Source organism: Physeter macrocephalus, chromosome 14 (assembly GCF_002837175.3).
Source record: "Physeter macrocephalus isolate SW-GA chromosome 14, ASM283717v5, whole genome shotgun sequence".
Lineage (NCBI taxonomy): Eukaryota > Metazoa > Chordata > Mammalia > Artiodactyla > Physeteridae > Physeter > Physeter macrocephalus.
Window position 1 is genome coordinate 14,018,546 of NC_041227.1, and position 22,189 is coordinate 14,040,734.

Genomic DNA, 22,189 nt, shown 5'->3' on the forward strand with positions numbered 1-22,189 from the left:
CTTTGCACATGCTGTTCCTACTGCCTGGAGCACACTTTCCTTCCCATCCCCTTCATCTTATTACTTCCTAGTTGGATCTCAGCCTAAAGGTCATCTACGCCAGGGCAAATATCCCTGCACCCCACCAGGGTAGGCACCCCTGCCTCATACTCTCACAATCCTGGACTTTTTTCTCTCTACTTTTAGCACAGTCTAGAGTGATATCTGTCCCTGCCGCTAGACCAAGAGGCCGTGTTGGTCTTGTTCAATGTTGTGTTCTTGGTACAAAGGAGGCGCTCAAACTGTAATAGTCAGCAAAAACCAGAAGTCTCAGTTTCAAATTGCCTGGTCCAATCCCCCGTCTGTTATACATAAGGGACACTGAGGCCCAAAGAAGGTAAGGGGCCTGCCCACACAGCACAGCAGCTCTCCCGCCCAAGCCTGCTCTCTTCCCAAGGCACCCAAGGAATTGCCCACCCTCCTCTGCCCCTCGGCTCCCCAGGGCTATACCTGCCACCTCCCTGGATTAATGGTGAGCCAGCTCAGAGAGGAAGCACCGGGCTGAAGCACGTTTAATTTTAATTTAGGAATCGGTTAAGACTGCGGGCCTGCTCAGCTCTGGGTTGTCAATCAGTCTTCCTCAAGGCTGCATCAATTAGTTTAAAAATATTGAATGTAATTTTGCCTGACACAACATATTGCAGCTACTGCAAAACATAATTTATTTTAGAAGAAGAAATAATTAAACTAATTTGCATGTCAGTCAGCTGAACTGAAATGCCAAGGGAGGGGCGTGGGACCCATGGGGGATCCAGCCCCCAGAGACAGCACCTGCCACTGGGCATCGGGTGAGGTCAGCCTGGCCTCGGTCCGAGCAGTAGCTGCGTCTGGATGGACAAACATTCAGGCAGCAGGAGGGCCCACTGGCATTGCATCTAGACCACGCACTGGACTTAGAGTCGGGAGACCTAGGACCCGACCTCAGTTCTGCCACTGACTTGCCTGTGGCTTTAGACGAAGTCTTGCCCCTTTCTGGGCCTCAGTTTCTCCATCTACAAAATGGGTTTAGGGAATTCCCTGGCAGTCCAGTGGTTAGGACTCAGTGCTCTCACTGCCGGCGCCCGGGTTCGATCCCTGGTTGGGGAGCTAAGATCCTGCAAGCTTCGTGGCATGGCCAAAAATTAAATTAAAAAAAAAAAAAATGGGTTTAACAAGACCTCCTTTATGGGTTGTTTTGAGGATCCAATGATGTCATAGATAAGAAAGTTTGTTATAAATTGGAAAGTCCTGCACAAAGAGGAAGGTTAATTAATTGATGGGTTTCTTATTTTATACCAGAAACATTTAAGTTGGTAAAAATTATGCATTATTATCAATTATTACAAATGATGCTAACTGTGATCAGGAGGAGTTTGGAGGAAGCCAATCAGAGGCGAGATGCCAGGTTGGACCTCCCCCAGCACCTGCCAGTCACCCCCCAGGCAGTAGTTTGCAACACTTGCTATTGATACATATTAGATTCACCTGGAGCTGTTAAAAAACCACCAATGACCAAGCCTTGGGCTTAGAACGGTTTAAAGGCTTCCCAGGTGATTCTAATAGCCAAGCTGAAGACTGCCACGATGTCAAGAGCACAGGATGCTGACTTAGGGCTGGACCACAAGCTCTGGGGGGTCCAGACCAGCCCCAAATTCAGGGGTCTCTGGGATAAGCTCTGTAGGTGGCAACTCTGGCCGCGTGGAGGCACACCTCTCGGCTGCCCTACCTCTCAGATCTGCCGAACCCTCATGCCAAAAAGGATCAAGGCCTTCCCAAGAGGTGACCCATGACATTTGAAAGGAGGAGATAGGACAACAACAAGACGGTAAGGTAAGGATGTTCTGACTAATCTTATTGTGACAAACATTGCAATATCTGCGTTTATTTTACACCTTAAACTTACACAATGTTATATGTCAATTACATCTCAATAAAGCTGGGGGAAAAAAGAGGTAGGAGAGGCCCAGCAGAACCCAGAGGAATGGTACAATAATGGGGGTCTCACCAGCAGTGGACCCAACCTTCCAGCGGGGTGTCTGCCCACTGAGGATCTTATCCTACTCTGAGGTCCCCCTTCTACATGGCCCCATAGGACCCTGTCTCTCCCTCCAGCCCTGCACACCCCACCCACTGCAGGGGAGGGGGCCCTGGCCACCCCCTACCCACCTTCTGCCTCAGTGGGGAGAGAGGTGCCTGATCCTGGCAGCGGACCTCAACCTCCCCTCCTCCCCTTCTCCCCTCCTCCCCTCCTAAGCACCCACCGGCTGGCTGTTTAAGTTCTCTGGCAAAACACTCTTAAAAATAACAGCTCACCCGACATTCCCAGTCACGACTCCCATCTCCCGCCCCCAGAAAAGGCCCCTCTAATCGCTGAAGCAGCAGATCTGGGTGAGCTGAGAAGATAAGGCGCCCCTGCCTAAGGGGAGCTCCAGAGAGGAGCCGGGGTCTGAGTTAATTAAGGACTCCCCCCCTCGCCCCGCTTCCTTTCCCTGACCCCCCGAGGAGGTGGCCGCACCTGCCTCCCAATCTCCATTTCTCTTTTTATCAACACAAGAACAGCTGCAGTCGGCATCCAGTGGGGCCCTGAGTTCAGAGAAGAAAGCAGCCGACCAGCCCCCACTTGCCCCCAAAACTCATGGGGTTCCTGGCTCCCTGGAAGCTTCCAGGCTGCCCCCAAAATAGCTCCCTGTCAGCCGGGTCAGAGACCCAGCCATCAAGTCACTGCTTGGAAGGGGGTAGTTTCCTCTCCCAGGGGATGTCCTTGATTTCACTGGCAGGTAGAACATGGCAGTAATGAACTCATGGCTAAGACAGACAAGGACAGGGCACCAATGAGCACTCAGGGGTCTGGGTGGGGGGCTGTAAAGGGCCAACATTCAGGGTGCTTCTCGGAGAGGACAGGCTCGGATGAGGTATCCCAACAGCCTAGAGTCACTGAATGTCACTGCTGAAAGGATCCTTCAAGGATATCTGTTGATTTAACAAATCCTTATGTAACACTTATGTGCTATGTACACAGTTTTAAATGCCTTACACCTATTAACTCAATTTGTCCTCTTAACCAACCTGTTACTAGTAGCCCCATTTTGTAGGTAAGAAAACTGAGGCACAGAGAGGTCAAGTGACCTGGCATGGATCACACAGCTACTAAGTGACAGAGTTGAGATTGGAACCACTTGGCTCCCAAGTCCTTGCTCTTAATCTCTATGCTCTGTTCATTTTCCAGGTGTGGAAACATACCAGAGCGGGAAAAGTTTTACCCAAGGTCAAACACTATGTCAGAGACAGAGCCATGCCTGAATTTCAAGACTCTTTCTGTCTAAATGTTTCCAGGCTTCATTCATTCATTCAACAAATCTATTAGAACCAACTCTATGCCACATCCCACAATGCTGGGGACCCAGGGATTAATACAACAGAGGCCTTGACCTCAAAGACATTGCAGTTGGAGGAGTGGGGACTTTGTGGCTTTGCTGAGGACCTTGGCAAAGACCCACCTCCAGTGGACTTGTCTTGCCCTCTCATGAGCGGGTCTTAAAAGAGCAGAGGTTTGGGACTTCGGTTGTCAGCTGACCAATTCTTTAAACTTTCGCATGTTTTAGTTTCCCTTATGCAATGTGGGGATAGAAATTGTACCAAACCATAGGATTTCTGCAAGGACACCTGAAATAATGGATATGGATACTCCAGGAGAAATCTGTGCACTCCACGGTGATGGAATGGAGATGGCAATGTTGATTGTAGTGTTGTTGCAGGTGGGAGTGGGGGGTGGTGATGTGATAGTGATGTGGGTGATGATGGCGGGGGTCATGGTAGTATTGGTGGGACTGGTAATGAACGTTGTGGCCGAGATGGTGGAGATAGTGAATGATTGGTGATGATGATGGTGGTAATATTGATGATGGTGGCCACAGGGGGGTGATGGGGGTGGTAAGCGTGGTGAGAGTGATGGCCTTAGTGTTTGTGATGATGGTAGAGATGAGGAAGGTGGTATTAGCCAATGCAGTGGTGGTGGTGGCAGCGATAATTCTAATGGTGATGGTATTGATAATCTAATGGTGATGGTAACGATGGAGTGGTGATGGCATTGGTGGTGGTGATAATGGTGAGGATGGTGATGGTGGTACTGATAGTTATGTTGGAAGAGGTGGCAATAATAATGCTAATGGTGGTGATGGTTTAATGGTGGTAGTGGTACTAGTAATGGTGATGGTGATGGTGAAGGTAGTAATGGTGGAGATGGTGATGGTGTTGGTGATGGTGATGGGGTGGTACTGGTGATTATGGTGATGGAGTTTGTGGTGATGATGCCAGTGGTACCAGTGCTAATGGCAGTGGGGTGGTGGCAATAGTGACAGTAATGGCTATGGTTACACTGGTGATCTAATGGTGGTGCTGATTGTAGCAAGGGTGGTGGTGGTGATGACCCAGTTAGCCAGACATCCTTGGTCCTGGTCCTCATATGAGCTTGATCAACCCACAGATCTCTCAGTGTGACCTCACTGCCTACTCTTGTCCTAGCAGTAGATGGGGGGGTTGTCTAAATCTCACGCTTGATGCCTCCCACCCTACGGCTGTGCTCTTGTTACAGACAATCATGCCCAGCTATCCCGGGCATCCCTAAGGATCCGAATCCTGGATGTGAACGACAACCCCCCAGAGCTGGCCACACCCTACGAGGCAGCCGTGTGTGAGGATGCCGAGCCAGGCCAGGTAGCACTGAAGGGTTGGGGACCGGGGGTCGCTGCCAGGACTGGCCAGGACACCCTCTACTCAAGCCCAGAGTGGGCTTGGCCTCACCTCAGCTCCCTGCCCCCTCCTCACCCTTCAGCTCATCCAGACCATCAGTGTGGTAGACAGAGACGAGCCCCAGGGCGGGCACCGCTTCTATTTCCGCCTGGTGCCGGAAGCTCCCAGCACCCCTCATTTCTCTCTGCTCAACATCCAAGGTGAGTTATCTCAGAACAACCAAATCCTAGGGTCCATGGACGGAGGGGCTTAGCCTCGCCAACCCCTTCCCATATTATAGAGGCGCCCAGAGGGCCAGTGGTGGGTCCAAGATCACACAGCAAGTCTGAGCCAAGCTGGAGATGTTACCCAGCCTGCTAGCCAGACCCTGAAGAACAAGCAGGAGGTGGGTTGGCTGAGTGGAGGAGGGCTGCCCCAGGATAGAGCATGGTAGATGGAAAGATATAGAGAGGGAATACATGAGGAGTGGGGGGGGGGGGGGGTGGCCCAGCATCCAGGGTGGAAAGAGCCCCTGATCTAAGTGAAGATTGGAATAAGCCACACGCACACACTCCCACCCCTCCGTTTAAAAAGTGCTTTATCCCACTCGCATTTCTCTTTGCATCTGCACGGTCACCTTGGGAGGTGGTTTTCTTACCCCTCCCCCCATCTTGCAGGTGATGAGACTCGAAGAGGATAAGGGACCTACCCAGGGTCATATAGAGAGTCAGTGGTGAGGCTGGGACTCAAACCCACACCTATCTCAGTTCCAGTGTACTTCCTGCTTGCTACCTTGAAAGCAAACTGCCCCTCCCATCCTGAGCTGATCCCATTGTGAGACCCACCCCTGCAAGTTCCCCTTCAGTGAGAAGTTGAAGTCTGAACCTTTGAGGAGTAGACTGGGGGACGGGGTGATCAATGGACTGGGAGTGAGGGACCTGGGTCCCAGCCTAGGCTCAGTTGAAGGCTTTCTATGCAACCCTAATGCCTGCCTCAGTTTCATCATCTGTAAAATGGGGCTGAAGATGCCGGCCAGGCAGCTAGGTGGTCCCAGTGAGATGTGGGTTACCGAGGTATATTGTCAGTACCTGGAACATGGCATTTCCTTCATTCAGCAATTATTTGTTGACCATTTATTGAAATACAGTCCCTACATGTCAGGCACTGTTCTAGGTCCTGAAAATGCAGCGGCATGCAAGACAAAATCCCTGCCTTCGTGGAGTTTATATTCTAGAGACGGGAAACAGAAATTAAACAAATAAATATTATGATGGGGTTGATAAGTGGCTGGCAGGGAGGAATAATGCAATCTTCACGAGTCTGGACTTTGTTCTATTCAGTGCTGGACCCTGGGTGCCTGGCACCTAGTAAGTATTCAAAAATATGTGTTAGGGAATTGCCTGGCAGTCCAGTGGTTAGGACTCCAAGCTTCCACTGCAGGGGGCACGGGTTTGATCCCTGATCGGGGAACTAAGATCCCGCAAGCCACGCGGCGTGGCCAGAGGAAAACATAAAAACAAAAACATGTGTTAGACAAAACAGGAGGAAATAAAGCAAGGCAAGAGTAGAAGCTATTTTAAATAAGGTGATCTAGGAAGCCCTCTCTGAAGGAATCAATAGTGAGTAGGGATCTAAAGGAAGTGAGGGGGTGAGCCATGCAGATAACTGGACAAGGAATGATCCAAGTGCAAGAAACAGCAAGTGCAAAGACCCTGAGGTGGGAACAGGCTTGGGATGTTCGAGACCTGCATAGTTGGGGTGAGTGAGTGACAGGACTGGAGGAGATGTAGTCAGAGAGGTACTAGGCACCACATTATGTGGGTTCCTTCTGATCCTGTTCCAGGTCTGGTATCACCCCCAGGACCTTGACACCCCTTCCCTCAGTGGCTTCTGAAGCCAGACCCATCTGTATTTCCAGGAGTAATATTAAAAATATTTAACAACCAGTGCAGCTCAGATAATCAATCAGAAAGGACCCTGATCCTAAGTAATCTGGAGTAGGATCATGGAGCCTCTGCTGAGCCAGGCTTTAACCCCTTAGTGACTTGATCGTGTTAAAGTTGGGGGTGTGCTTGAGGGAGAGGCTGAGGCAGCAGGGAAGGACTTGGGGGACTCAGAGTCATGGCTATTTAAACCTTTTTGGAAGTAGTTCAATGTTTTAACAACTTTAACGACTAGTGCTGCCTTGACTTCTCATTATGGCAGTGGTACCCCGAGCTGAGCGCAGGAGACACAAATAGCCCTGGATTGACCTCACCAAGTTCACAATCTTTCCAACCCAAGGGGCCTGAGGTTCTGCCCCAACTGCCTCTCTTTGACGGGGGGTGGGGGCTGGGGGCTGGGTTGGCCACCAGGGCTCCCATCCAGTGTGACCACCTGCGTACGAGCCCCGGGAGCAAGGCTGGCAGCAGCGTGCTGAGGCCAGCACAGCCAGGAAAGGGCTCCTCCTCCAGTCCCCCGGCCCCTTCCCACGGTGTGCCAAGCCCCCTCCTCCTCACTATATAAATATCCCAGTTGACAAACGGCTACCCCAACCCATCTGTTTCTTTGTACAAATTTGTAGCCAGTTTGGAAACGTGATTTATAAATATTGCTTTTGCAGCCAGAATTGACACTGATGTATGTCAGGCCAGATGGATGAATGCAATGCTGGGCGCAGATCCTGCCTGGAAGGGTGGGGTAGGGGCCTGGGGTGACCACTGGCTGCCCCAAATGAAGCCAGCTGCTGCCCAGGAGGGCAGCTGAGAGGTAAAGGAATGATGCTCAGGGATTTCCTCTTATGGGGTGAAGGAGTAGCAGGGACCAGAGCTCTCCAAACATATGGTTCCATGGCCAAAGACAGCAACCCTGAGAAACAAATATGTCCTCTCCTCTCCTCTCCTCTGTTCTTGCTTGGGAATTAGAGGCTGAGTCAGAGCCAGCCACTCATTTTTCAAATCTGTCCACTTCTCTGTGCCTCCACTACCACTGTTATTTCACATCTAGAACACACAATAGCTTCCTAACTGGTCTTCCACGTCCACTGTTGTATATTAGATCAGAGGCTCCCTTGCTTAGAAGGTAGGCTTCGCAAAGGCAGGGACCATGTCTGTCTTGTTCATTGCTGTATCCTCAGGGGCTAGAATAATCCTGACCTATAGAGGGTGTTTAATTAGTATTTGCTATTGAATAGATGGATGATATGTCACTAGGTCGCTTATTTGCCCATCCATCGGTGGCCTCCTATTGCCTTTAGGAAAATAACCCAGTCCTTACCGTGGCCTCTAAGACTTTCTATTATGAGCCCCTGCCTCCCCCTCCAGCCTCTTCTTGACTCTCTCTAGTCATCACCCTCACCCCTCCAGCCGCAAAGGACTGCTCTCAGTTCCTTGAGTTCCTGTGCCTCTTTTAACCTCAGGACCTTTGCATGGACTATTCCTTCTCCTAGAATTCATTGTTCAGGGCTCACAATAATATCATTTCTTCCAGAAAGTTCTCCCTGATATCCCAGACTGGTCAGATCCTCTGTTAGATGCTCTTCCTATACTTTTCCTTCTTAGCACTCACCATGTTTTACAACTGTAGACTAAATTGTGAGTTTATTTGATTAACCTTTGTCTCTCGCATCAGAATATAAGGCCAGATCCAGGATTATGGTTGATTTAGCTCCCCATTATTCCCTACCCCCCATGACTAGCATGGTGCCAAGCACAGAGTAGTTACTCAATGAAGATTTATTGGATGGATGGATGGATGGATGGATGGATGATTCAATGGATGGTTGGAAAAGGTAGCTATGCCTCCAATTCACAGGATACATTCAGACAAATCCCTTCTCTCTGAGCCTCAACTGCCACGTATATAAAATGGGAATAACGTTACAACTCTTGGTAGTTGTGAGGATTAAACATTTCTGTGTATTTAAAGTATCTACCCAGTCCTTGATACATAAGAAGTATGCAGCCAATGCAAAGGAGTCCCACACCATCCCCTCTTTTCCTCATCTTGCTCCTGAGCCTTTCCCAGGGGAAGGCAGATGTTGTCACAGCTGGCGTTGGCTCACCCTTTGGCAGGAGGGCTAGAGTTCAAGCCAGAGCTTGAGGAGCTTACCCAGGACCACGAGTTACCCTAAAAGATGTGGTTTATTCAAGCATCATTCTTCAAGGCTGGCTCAGTGCCAGGGAAGAGACAGGCACACGCTACCTTAACACAGCATGACAAGTGCTGTAACAGAAGTGTGCGTGGCGCCTGCACAGTCAGAGCAGGGAGGTGGGGGGGAAGCCATAAATCCTTCCTTCCCAGGGAAGCGTAGAAAGGAGGCCACAGAAAAGAGGTGACATTTAGCTGGAGCATGACGGATGAGGAATTTGCCCAGGCAAGAAAGTGGAGAGGGTGTTCCAGCTAGCGGGAACTTAGTGAATAAAGGCAGGGCAGCCCAGACAGAGGGCGGGTGCGGGGTGTAGCACGTGGGGGTGGGGCAAGAAAAAATTAACAACCAGCATTCCTGGAGCATTTCTATGTGTTAGGAGCTGTTCTAAGGGTTATGTGCTACTTACACTGTTTAATCCTCACACCTACGTGATGCTATTTTCCTCCGTTTCGGATGAGGAAACTGAGATCCAGGGAAGCTAAATGAGTTTCCCAAGCTAGTAAATGACCAACTCAGCCTTAGTTATTAACATTTTAATGGAAATTTTCAAAGATGTATAAAAGTAGATAAAATAACACAATGAACTCATATGTGCCCATCACATGAGCTTTAACCCATGACCAGTCTTGTTTCGGCTGGACCTCCAGTCCACTTCACAGGTGTGCCCAAGCTCACAAGTCGGCCCTTCCAAGGGCTCTTTCTCCTGCATTGTGTTCACGATGGGGAAGGCCAGGCAGGCGCACTGAATTGGGGGCTGCGGGGAAGAGGCTGAGTTAACTGGGACCGCAGAGCTGGGGAAGGCACCCAGGCTGTCAAAGTCTGAGGTCAGGGAGACCAGCCTGAGGCCTGCGAGGGCAGAGAGAAGGACTCAGGAGGCAGGCCTGGGCCCCCAGCAGGAAGCAGGACCCCTTTTGTGGAGCTGGCTGTCAAGGATGGGAGCAGCAGGCAGCTGGGCTCTGAGTACTTCTCGACTACCACATTGGCAGCCACCAAAATGACAGAGGGTCAGTGATGGCCTGGCGCATGCAGGAGAGGTGTGGAGGAGTCACGAGGGCGGGGGAAGTGGGCTCGCCTACACCTCAGCCCGTGTTCTACACCCACCCCCCGAGTCCTGACTGGCACTCCCAGCACGAGGCCGAAGCAGTGCGATGAGTATCATTCATGTGAGTTCACTGTCCCCTCTGGCCATTATGCATCAAAAGGAAAGAGACCGGTGAGGTGACCTTGGTACCCTGGGGTGTCCTCATCAGGCCCCAAGGGGCATGCCCCCAGCCCTCCAGGCTCAGCTCTTAAAGAGACTCCTGACAGAAAGATGCCTCAGCCAAAGGCAGGTGCCAGCCCGCGTTCCCAGTCTTCTCTGATGACCCAGAACTTGTCAGTGCCCAGGAAGCCACAACCCAAGGACCACAGGCCCCCAGGACCAGGATGCATTGGACAGCTGGGGCGGAATCAGAAAGAAAAAAAGGCTGTTGAGACAAAAGGCAAAAAAAAAATTTTTTGATACAGCCAGCGACAGGACCTTGGCCCAGCTGGGGACAGAATCTTGGAAGAGCTGGGGACAGGACCTTGGCACCACTGGGGGCAAAAATCTTGGAAGAGCTGAAAACAGAATTTTGAGACAGCTGGGAGTAGAAGCTTAGGACAGCTAAGGACAGAATCGAGGGCTCTGTGGCCGGGGACAGGACCTTCAGGCGGCTGGGGGCAGAATCTGGGGAGAGCCGGTAACAGAATTTTAGGAGATCAGGGAATAGACCCGCGGGTCAGCTGGGAGACAGTAGCTGGGGGCAGAGTAAGGCAGATCCCGAGGTGGAATCGGGAGGTGCCTGGGACGGGGGAGGCCGAACCCAAGTCACACACCACTCCCTTTCTTCGAAGCAGACAATACAGCCGCGGTGCACACGCAGCACATGGGCTTCAACCGGCAGGAGCAGGACGTGTTCTTCCTGCCCATCCTGGTGGTGGACAGTGGGCCGCCCACGCTGAGCAGCACGGGGACACTCACCATCCGCATCTGTGGCTGCGACAGCTCCGGCGCCATCCAGTCCTGCAACACCACGGCCTTTGTCATGGCCACCTCCCTCAGCCCCGGAGCCCTCATCGCCCTCTTGGGCTGTGTCCTCATCCTGGTCGGTAAGTCCGCCAAGAGCCAGCCCCCCTGCCTGACTGGCCCCCATCCTCGGACCCTGGATTTCCTTCCTGAGGTGCCCCCATGGGCGTCTCACTTTCCCTCCCCATCCTAGGAAGGGCTGGCTTGATTGATGTCCAAGTTCTAACCTGCAGCTCCTACGAGAAGTCTCCTAAGTACAGAGCAGCCCTACCACCAACTCCAGAAGGTGTCAGCCCCCAGCTGAGACGAAGTTCATGCTGGCCCACCCTCTACATGGCCCGAAGTCTCTCTAATTTTTAAAAACCGAGCCTATTTTTAAAAATTCTCTCATGTCTATTGTCCTATTTTAGTCTTTATGTAGTACTTTTAGTAAAAAAAAAAAAAAGGGCTCTTGTGAACCTCAGCCAGATGTATCATCCCCATTTTTGAGATGACAAAACTGAGGCTCAGAGTCGTTAAGTGGCTTGCAAAAGGGGACCCAGTTAATCTTCTGACTTGAAATCAGGTCTTTTCACCCTGTGTTCCCTGCTCCTTTAACTACCCCGCCTGCTAGGAATCTAAACTGGGGGCAAAACTTTGGGGCAGCTGGAGTAAAATCTTAAGACACTTGGGGAGGGGGCAAAATCTACTCAGGTATCAGTTCCACCGGCAGCCATTTGAACCCCCAGAGTGTCCCCAGGGAAGAGGTCAACTTTCAGGAGCTAAACTGGATTCAGGTGGCCACGATGCCCCCTCTCACTGTTAAAGCAGTAAGGCCTCACCTTAGTCCTGACTACTGGACTTCACGGAACATCCAGAGCTGGAGGAACTCAAGGAAGGGCCAGATGGCAGATGCCAGGTTTGCTCAGTTCCCCGGGAGACCCAGCTGCCTCCCACACCTCACCACCCACCCCTGGGACCTGCAGAGGTCCTGGGCAGGCCCCTCCTAGCTGGGAGGGCCCCCCTCCTCTCTGCTCCACAGCCCATGGCTCAGAAACCCTTTTTCCAGAGGATGCACTTTACAGCGGTTTCATTTTCCGAGGCAGTGCAAACAAATTTCTGCCTAATTGCCCACAAACGAAGAAAGCGCGCATCAGTGCTCTAAAGGTGACGGGCGGAATCACTGATCAGGCCTGGCACATCTGTCGCCTGCCACCCACGCTCCCCACCATCTGCTCTCACGGGCATCCCCCTCCGCAGCTCCCGGCCTCCAGCTTCAGAAGCCGTCCATCCATCTTTCCCACTTCTCTCCTGACACGTTTCCTCCCTCCCAACCTGTCCCTGGATCCCACCTCCTTCCCTGTCATGATCCACCTTGTTAGGTCGGGAGCCAGCACCCTGCCCCATGGCCCTCACAGCTGGTTCTGGCCACTGGCCTGGCCTGAGCTGTTTGGAGCTGCAAGAAGAATCCAGTGCCTGATAGGATACCCAGCACATGTCTGTCCACCCATCCACCCACCTATCCATTTAATTCTCTCATTTGCTCATCGGTTCCTAATTTATCCATCCAGTGAGTACCCCCACCCACGTGCTAAATTGTTCTAGGCACTGGGATTCATCAGTGAATGAAAGAGACCAAAAGCCCTGAGTAACTGGAAAGTTGGGGTTGCCATCGCTGAGACCGGGAGGCTGAGGGTGGGAAGGGGAAAGATTATTCTTTCAAATTTGGACACATTAAGTTTGCGATTCTCCTGGTCAACCCCGAGGACTTGCTGGAGAGGAAACTGGATGTACGATCTAGATTTCAGGGGAGAAGTCCAGGCTGGAGGCTGCCATATGGGAGTTGTCAGCCTGTAAATGGAATTTAAAGCCACGAGACAAGGAAAGCAACAAGAGAGGGGGTGTGGAAAAAAGACCAAGGACTGAGTCCTGGGACATCTGATGTTAAGAAGTCAGAGAGGAGAGGAGAAGAGAAGCTTGCTTATAAGGTTGAGAACGAGTTATCAGTGAGGTGGGAGGAGGAAGAGTATGCAGAGTCCTGGAAGGCAAGTGAAGAAAGCCAAAAAAAATCTGCTCATCCTTGCATCACCCAGGTCTCCATCCAATTCTTCATTCAGTCATTCATTCAACAAGCATGGTTCTCTTGCTTACTGCATGCCAGGCACCACTCTAGGGGAACGTTCCCCGGGTCCTCGAGGGCAGTTCACAGTGTGTATTTTGAGGTGGGGTGAGACTGACATGTTAACATGGCAGGGTCTGTGCTATGAATGAGCAGTGACTTTCAAACCTGAGCTGCCTGGGCATTATACCTGCAGGCCTTATTGAAACAGACTGCTGGGCCCCACCCAGTAGATCTAGGACAGGACCTGAGAATTTGCATTTCTAACAAGTTCCCAGGAGAAGCTGATGCTGGTCCAGGGTCCGAACCAGGATGATAGAGAGGAACCCCTCATCAGGGGAGCTTGGAGGTGATATCCCGAACCTTGAGCTCTCAGGGAAGGGCTCCTGCAGGAGCTATCTGGACCAGAGACCCAAAGGGCGAAAAGGGTGATCAGGGCTTCTGGAGTGGACAGAGGAGGGCAAGGGCGAAAGAGAGGTCAGGGTCAAGGACATTTCACTCCCCCCAGACCTCAGCTGCCCCATTCCCATCGCCCCCCCACCAGCACCCAGAGACCTCAGGGGGATGTATCTCTCCATAGAGTTAAGGATGGAGACCTCAGAGGTTGGGTCCAGCCCTCAACACCCATGAAATCTCTTAACACTGCTCTCTGTCCTCACCCCACCCCCAGTGGTGGCATAGGCTTGATTTGCACACCTCCCAAGATGGGCAGCTCACTACCTATCCAGATAGCCAGCTACGGTCTGACTGTGAGAAAGGTACTGTTGCACAGAAATCTAGGAAATCTGCATGAGCCTTTAGGCTGAGCCAGCTCTGCTGGGGAGGAGGGGAAGGGTGGTCCCCGGACTGCCCTGGGCGGGGCTCGGCCCTCACGCGCCCCCTTCTGTCTCCTGCGCAGTGCTGGTGCTGCTGATCCTCACCCTCAGGCGCCACCACAAGAGCCACCTGAGCTCCGAGGAGGACGAGGACATGCGGGACAACGTCATCAAATACAACGACGAGGGGGGCGGCGAGCAGGACACCGAAGCCTACGACATGTCGGCGCTGCGAAGCCTCTACGACTTCGGCGAGCTCAAGGGCGGCGGCGACGGCAGCGGCGGCGCGGGCCCGGGCGGGGGCGCGGGGAGCCCCCCGCAGGCCCGCCTGCCTTCGGAGCGCCACTCGCTGCCGCAGGGGCCGCCGAGCCCCGAGCCGGACTTCTCGGTGTTCAGGGACTTCATCAGCCGCAAGGTGGCGCTGGCGGACGGGGACCTGTCGGTGCCGCCCTACGACGCCTTCCAGACCTACGCCTTCGAGGGCGCGGACTCGCCAGCCGCCTCGCTCAGCTCGCTGCACAGCGGCTCGTCGGGCTCTGAGCAGGACTTTGCCTATCTCAGCAGCTGGGGTCCCCGCTTCCGGCCCCTGGCCGCCCTCTACGCCGGCCACCGCCCAGAAGGTGAGGCCCCGGCCTCCTAGCCCGCCCTCCCTGCAGCCCAGGACCCAACTGGACCCCAGGACAAAGCACGTCCCCTGCTCACCCCCTTCCCCCAACCCTCCCAGGGCGGCCGGACAGGAGGGGGACCTTGTTCGGGCAGCGGACTCCCCGACGGCATCCCTCCCCTGGGGGGGCGGGGGGGGCGGGTGGGGGCGGGGGGGTTGGGCAGCTTTTGCCCAGAAGTGCGGGAATTATGACCAACATCATTAAAACTGCAGCGAGAACGGGCACTGCGTGGCTCTGGGGTTAGACAGGGAGAGAGGGTGGCGTGGATCCCTCCTGCCTTAGGGGAGAAGCTGGGGGGAGGATGCTGCAGAAGCGCCCCCCCCCCCAGGAACGCCCCATCAGAGTTAAGAGGAAAGAAGGGCTGTTCATTTACTAAGCGCCTACTGTGTGCTGGGCCTGTACAAAGACCATCTTAGTCATCACACAAACCTCGAGGTGGGGCCCTGCAGGTAACAGTTGGAGAAAGCCACCCAGAGAAGTGGCTGGGACCTGTCCAAGGACACCTTGCCAGTGTACCGTGGAGCCACAGCATTTACCGGCTACCTGGCCTTGGGCAAGTTACCTCTCTTCTCTGGGCCTCAGTTTCCTCCTGTGGCAAACGAGGCAAATAGCAGAACCTACCTCGAAGAGTCTTGAGGATAAAAAGGCTTCCTATGTGTCAAGCGGTTAGGACAGTGCCTGGCACATAGTAGGTGTTCAATAAATGTTAGCCTTTGATACTGTTATTATCTTTGTTGTTATTAGAAGCCCAGCGTGTCTGCCTCCCAGATCTGAACTCTTTCCCCCTTTTCCCAACATCTCCAAGGAAACAGAAAACCTGACTATTGGTGTTGCTCCTGCTCTGAGCCGGGGATAGGGACGTTCCCAGAAATTGGAGAGCCTTCCGGTGTCTCAGGCGACACTGGCATAGGACACCTGGCAGGCGTGCCAAGAGAGGACAAGGTGGGCGGCTCCAGGACTCGGATGAAGTGGGAGGGTTGATGGGAGATGGAAGGGTCAGAAGCCACTGAGTGTGATGGGGACCTTATCTGTTTGTTCTGGGAACCCAGCAGTCTCCCCATCCATGGACCCAAGTTAAGAACCCCAGGGCTAAGTCACCTCTAAGAGCCTCCGGCTCTGAAACCATTTGATTATAAAATACAGGTTATTTGTCCTCCTGCCCCACACCCAAGTGATTAATTCATTCTACATTGATTGGCTGTGAATTCCAGCTCCTGCTAGGTGGGTATCCTTCATCAAGGTTCTCAACTGCTGAAGCCTCAGTTTCCTCATCTGTAAAATGGGGCTAATGATAGCCCCTACCTTAAAGGATGTTAAGAGGCTTCAAGGAGATAAAGAATGTTAAGCTCCGATCCCAGTGCCTTCCTGCCACATTGAAAGCGCTCAATAAATAAATGCTCATTTGCCTTATTCTTTTACCCTCCCGGGGAGCATTCATTCATTCCCTCCACATTTGCCAATGTCCAGTGTGACAGATCCGGAGATAGTCATTATGTCCTGAGTGCCTTGCCTGTATTATCTCACCCAAGTTAGATACTGTCAGCCCCAGTTCACAGGTGAGGAAACTGAGGTTCAGAGAGTAGTAACCCGTGCAAGGTTACACAGAGCATGAGTAGTTCCTGCCTTCCAGTAACTTCCAACCTGGGTGGGGGCAGGAGGCAGGGGGCCAGAAGGAGCCAATAACAATGCATTGGGTAAGAGCTGCAGCAGAATTAACAGAAAAAGATCCTGGAAACACTGAAGAAAGATTGAATAATTTCCAGAGGAGGTGACTCCAACTGGATCTTGAAGAATGAGTATGAGATGTATGAGATGGCCAAGCAAGCGAGACATTCCAGGCAGAAAGAAGAAGAGCATCCTCAAAGGCTGGGGGCAGGGGGCCAGCAGGAAGCATGTGGCAGTTTCAGGAGTGGTGTGTCGTCCCCAGAGCTGGACCACTGGGAGGAGGAATAGTGAGATGTGAGCAGGGAATGCTGGTTGGAGGTGGGTTGCGAAAAGACCTTTAAGGCCAGGCTAAGAAAGGATGTTTTGTTCAACTTGACCATGTCTCCTAAAGTCCACTGAGGGATCGGGGGTTAGTGTGGTTAGCCCAAGTGGGGACATATCAGGACCCTCATCCATATAGGAGCCTTAACCCACAGTTCCTGTAGCTCATGATATGAATGGGTATTGTAACTTGGGGACCACTGGGGTGATGTGGGGTCCCCTCTCTCACCCATGTGTGCCAGCTCTCACGTACAGAATCCCAACTATTCTCAGGTTGGTTATTGCCATCTCCATTGTAGAGAGGGAAACTGAGACCCAGACCCAGAGGAGTAAAGTGACGGGCTCAAGGTCACCCAGCTGGTAGGGGACAGAGCTGGGACAACACAGGACCTCTGATTCCAAGTCTCTGTTCCTTCCACATATGCCCGTTGCCTTGACAGACTCTGACCCTGCCGAGAAGGAGATTACAGGCAGGTTATGTGTCCAGAGGGACGAACAAATACAGAGTCACAAAAACCCCTGAACATCTTGTCCAAACCCCATACATGGGGAATGACTTTCTCAAGGTCACACAGGGTTAAAGAGCTTACAGAAATAAAAAACATTATTCATCCGGAGTCACCTTCTGAGCCTCTGGCTCTTCCGTTTTCCAGCTGTGTGACTTCGGACAAGTGTTTTACCCTCTCTGTGCCTCCGTTTTCTTATCCAAAAAGTGCACCCACTAGAACACCTACTCCATAGGCTTGCAGCGAGGATAAAATGCAGAAATAACCACTGACGCTTACCGAGCATTTCCCACACGCCAGGCACTGCTCTAAGCACTTCACGTGAATTAACTCTTTTAATCCCTCACCAGCCCAGTGAGGTAGCCCTCACTTTATAGGTCAGAAAGTGAGGCACAGAGAGGTTAAGTAACTTGCCAAGATCAAACGGCTAATAAGTGGAGATGCCAAGATTTAATGGGAGCGCTCTGGCCCCCAGAACCTACACCGTCTGCAGCACTCACAGAGCCTGGCACACAGGAAGCATTGGACACGGGGCCTGGGAGTATCTGATGTCCCCGTCTGTGCCCTGGGAGAACTTCACTCACCGCCACATTCTACAGCCTGTGGGAGTCCCCAAGCCTCCCCGTGATTTCTGCTAATACTGGGGTGGGGACGGAGGGATAGATCACGTTCCCTTCATCCCCTCTACTTCCGGCTCCTGCACCTGCATTTGCCTTCTCCACTGGTCCCTGAGCCAACCCAGGAGTGAAATACGTGAGTCCGGCCCCTTCTCTGGGTTCCACAAGGTGTCCACTAATGCCAAGCATTTCGTGAGCTTTGTACACTTTTCTGATGGTTTGGGGTCACAGACAAGGGCCTGGTTGTAGCGTACACAGACTTTAACCATCGCCCTCATTGCTTGCCACCAATTTCCCCCACGAGCTCCATTTCCTCTCCCTGTGTTACGCAGAGAGCACAGCCACCCCAGCTCCAGGCTCTAATTGGGCACGCCCGAGTCTATCACGGAGCTCAGAAAACAAAGAGCCTTCCCTTTCCCGTGTCTGGCCCCCTTTCAAGGCATCTGAGAAAATGAAAAGAAAAAAATTTCCCTTTTATTGTCATCATCTCCATCACTGTCGTCAGCACGGGATAAAAGAGCCGTCAGGGTCGTGAGCAAGAATTGATATATAACTGGCCAAGAGTTTTAGAACCAGGGATATTAATGACAATGACATTGATGGTAATAAGGGTGATGACAGCACCCATACATGGCGCTTGCTACGTGCCAGGCACTGTTCTAAGCCCTGTAGGTAATTATTACTAATACAGGTAAAACCCATGGAGGGTGGGCTCTTCGTTTACTGTGTTTAGCGCTTTATTTAAGTGGCCTTGTTTCATTTTAAACAGGTACGTCATTAGCCCCATTTTATAGATGAGGAACCCAGGGCTCACAATTGGGGAGGGGCTAGCTCTGGGATACAGAGCTTATAAGGGGCGGGACCATTTCACACGCACCCCACCACGATTCTGAGCAGAACCAGGGCAGCTCGGATTCTGAGTGGAGTTTCTGGGACAGTGTGGGGAGGGCAGAGGAGCAGGTGGTGAGAAGGGGAGGCACTTGAGGCAGATGGCAGAGCTGGGCAGCAAGGTGCAGTCCAAGCCCCGGTCTGCGTCTCTGGTATGTCCCAACATGTGTGTGTCTGCACGTGGATGTGGGCACGCGCCGGAGAAGTGGGAAGGCAGCTCCGAGCACACAGGTCAAGAACTAACCTCCCACCTCCTGCTTCAGGCGGCTCAGAGAGCTGGCTGCTGTCACGGGGCGGCTAAGCGCTGCATCTGTCAGCCAGCCGTCATGACTGCCCACCCCCGGGTCACGAATCAGCAGCTCCACTTACCTCCTGCCAGCCAGCGCTCTCAGGCCAGCTCTGTCACTGGCGGCTGAGCCTTTGGAAAATGTAACCCTGTCAGCCCTCACTCGGAGGCAAGAGGGTTCACGCTTCAGTGCGTGCACAAGGGGGTACGAGCACGCCCACATACTCACGCCAGCACACAATGCAGGCACGTGTGTACCTTCAGACATGTTGCTAGCTGGGTGCGCGTTGCAGACACACGCACGCTCGCGGCCATGCACATAGAGCATACCCCTGCAGGTCTGCAAGTGTGGTCACGTGCCCGCACTCTGTGCACGTACTAGAGGCACACTCTCACGTATGCACTGACACTTGTACACAAAATTTGTACACAGCCTTCCATAGCTGTGTTCTCTTACATGCATGTACGTGTGTGTCCACTGTTATCCTTCCAGGAGCCAACACATTTCCTCATTCAGGCATGCACATATACACATTCATGAACATATGTGTATCTCCAGACACTCCCAGGCAGGTACATGGTACACATATGCGTATCCCCTCACATGTACCTGGTCACATGAACTCATAGCTCCATGCGTGCATTCATAATGCAAATGCACATTTGTATACATGCACAGGAAAGCATGCGTACATAGCCTCGGGGACTGTTGGTTACAATCTAAATTCAACTGCATGATGCCCAGAGATGTGTATGCACGTGTGAGCACGTAGGTCTGTGTGTACATAATATACACGATCACTCACAAGCGTCTAAACACAGAGGCATCCTCCAGCAAGCGCTTGAATCTACACCAAGGACACACACACATGCAATGGTATATACCCCCGCCTGTCTGCCTGCCTACATGTGTGTACCTCCACTTTCACACCACCTGTCCTCAGGTACCTGACCACCTCTGTTCACATGCACCTTCAGGCTGGTCCACCATGGTTCACCCACGGCCGTGCCACACGTGTCTAACTCCACACCCAAGCATGCACACAGACAGACACGTGCCTCCGAAGCCCGTCTCCCACACGTGTGTGGGGTCAGAGCCCTGGCACGTGGGAGCACACACACCCCCTCTGGGAAGCAGCATGTCCCAGCCCCAGATTGTCAGGTGTGCTGGGGACAGCAGGAATGGTGCCCACTCACAGAAATCGCCACTCACGCAGAACTGCATCTGCCGCAAACTTCTCATCTGCTGTGCAAACGATGATTAAATGTTACTGTGCGAGAGAAAACGGCGAGGAGGGATTCATTAGCTTTATTGTCAGAAAGGACTCCATGGGTTCCAGCTCCCGTCTCCAAGGCTGGCTTAACCCCCTGCGTGCTGGGGACATTGCGCTCCGACGTGGGCTTGTGGAAAATGAAGGCCCCGGAGACAGAGATCCCAGCGTTGGGCCCACATGAGCCAGCTGGGTGCAGAGAACACTGGGAGGGAGTCATGAGTCCAGGTAGCCGCTGCAAACTTGCCCCTCATTTGCTAGGTAGCCTTGGTCTTGTCGTTTCATTTATCAAATAATTTCTCCCCCCTGCCACGTCCCAGGAATGCAGAGATACAGAGGCCAGGGTCCCTCCTGGATGCATGAGGCTTCTCAGATAGAGAAGGGCATTCCAGGCTGATGACACAACTTAAGCAAAGACTTGAAGGCTGGGAGACATGGTAGTAGTGCCAGGCTTGTCCAGGAAGCACTGGGCCTGGACAGGTCAGTTGGAGGACAGATTGTAAAGGGCCCAGTAAACCCTTCCAAAGAGCTTGGGCCTTTTCCCAAGAACAATGGAGAACCATGAAAGGTGTATGGCAAGGGTTGACAGATAAACTACAGGGTGCCCAGTGGTATTTGAATTTCAGATAAATAACAAATAGTTGTCTTAGTATTAGTATGTCCTAAATATTACACAGGCCATACTTATAATAAAACATGTATCATTGTTTATCTGAAATTCACATTTAACTGGGAATCCTGTCTTTTTATTTGCCAAATCTGTCAACACTGTGTATGGATTTGCATTTTAGAAGATCGCCCTAGCTTGCTCTGTCCAGGGTAGATTAGAGGGTGAGAGAAGAGAACGAGACCAGTGAAGAGATGAGGAGCTCACGTTCTCACCTTCTTCTTTAATCAGAAAACCCCCAATTTTCAGCTGGGCACATGGCCCTCTATCACAAGGACCACATTTCCCCGTCTCCGTCACAACTATGTACTGCATGGACTGAGTCATAGCACAATCTAAGCAGAATTGTTAAGTGGCGGCTTCTGGGAACACCTCCTTAAAAGTCTGTTGACCCATGCCTTTAGCCTCTTTTTCCTGCTCCTTTCTCCTTTCTGCTAGCTGAACATAGCTGAGATGGCTAGCACTCAAGCAGCCATCTTGGGCCGTGAGGACACACTGACCCTATGGATGCCAGTGAACTAGAAAGAGACCTGGTTCCTTTTAACCTCGTGGAGCCACTATACCAGCCCTGAACTGCCCACATCCACACTTGGTTCGTTTACATGAGAGAGAAAAAAACTTCCAACTTGCTGAAGTTGCTGTTATTTTAGTTTTCTGTCCCAAGCAGCCAAGCTTGATTCTAAGCTGATACAAGAAGCTAATACAGGAATCTCAGAGAGAGAAGTTGAGGCTTAAACTGGGTCAGCAACAGTGGATTTGAGAAGTATTTAAGAGGAGGACCCAGCGGGAGTCGGCGTTTGACTGCATGTAGGGATGGAGGGTAGAGCGGGTCAAAGACTTCAGGCTTGAGTGACGAGGACAGAGAAGCTAGTAATGGACCAGGGAACCCAGGAGATGCCTTGGATCAGGGATCACGGAAAGTCAGTTTGGCTTGGAACATGTTGAGTTTGAGGGGCCTGCAAGCCATGTGCTCAAGATACGGAAATTCAGGACTGGAGCTCGGGCAAGAGGAGGGGCTAACAAGAGCTCTGCTGTCACCCTCGTCCGCAGAACCGCTCAAGTCGTAAGAGCAGGAGAGGGTAGAGTGATCAGAGGGTCAAGGGTGAACTCTGAGGAAGCATCAGAGGCAGGTGGAGCGAGAGGAGTCACTGGGACATCAGTTTCTCCAGCTGTAAAATGGGAGCAGGTGAGAGCGATAACCTAACTGGTTCCAAAGTCCCTTCCTGATCTAACATTCAAGAATTAAGGTGTCAGGACTTCCCTGGTGGCGCAGTGGTTAGGAGTCTGCCTGCCAATGCTGGGGACACGGGTTCGAGCCCTGGCCCAGGAGGATCCCACATGCCACGGAGCAGCTAAGCCCGTGCGCCGCAACTGCTAAGCAACCTCCGCTCGCCACAACTAGAGAAAGCCCGCACACAGCAACGAGGACCCAATGCAGCCAAAAATAAATAAATTTAAAAAAAAAAAA

At 52.2% G+C, this 22,189-nt stretch overlaps 2 protein-coding genes across 3 annotated transcripts in view; one reads left to right on the forward strand and one right to left on the reverse strand.

The window, feature by feature from the left end:
- Positions 1–14,598, forward strand: part of CDH22 (cadherin 22) — a 74,944-nt gene extending 60,346 nt beyond the window's left edge. The window contains exons 8-11 of one of the 2 annotated variants that reach the window (XM_024128543.2): positions 4,610–4,731; positions 4,850–4,967; positions 10,751–11,005; positions 13,919–14,598. In XM_024128543.2, the coding sequence (XP_023984311.1) occupies positions 4,610–4,731; positions 4,850–4,967; positions 10,751–11,005; positions 13,919–14,475 (1,052 nt within the window). In that variant the 3' untranslated portion in view covers positions 14,476–14,598. The remainder of the gene's footprint in view (positions 1–4,609; positions 4,732–4,849; positions 4,968–10,750; positions 11,006–13,918) is intronic. The other variant, XM_024128544.2, reaches the window with a different exon arrangement.
- A 7,027-nt stretch (positions 14,599–21,625) lies between these two features.
- The window catches only part of CD40 (CD40 molecule), a 9,358-nt gene continuing 8,794 nt past the window's right edge, over positions 21,626–22,189 (reverse strand). The window contains exon 7 of the mRNA XM_028499814.2: positions 21,626–21,677. Coding sequence (XP_028355615.1) covers positions 21,626–21,677 — 52 coding nt within the window. The remainder of the gene's footprint in view (positions 21,678–22,189) is intronic.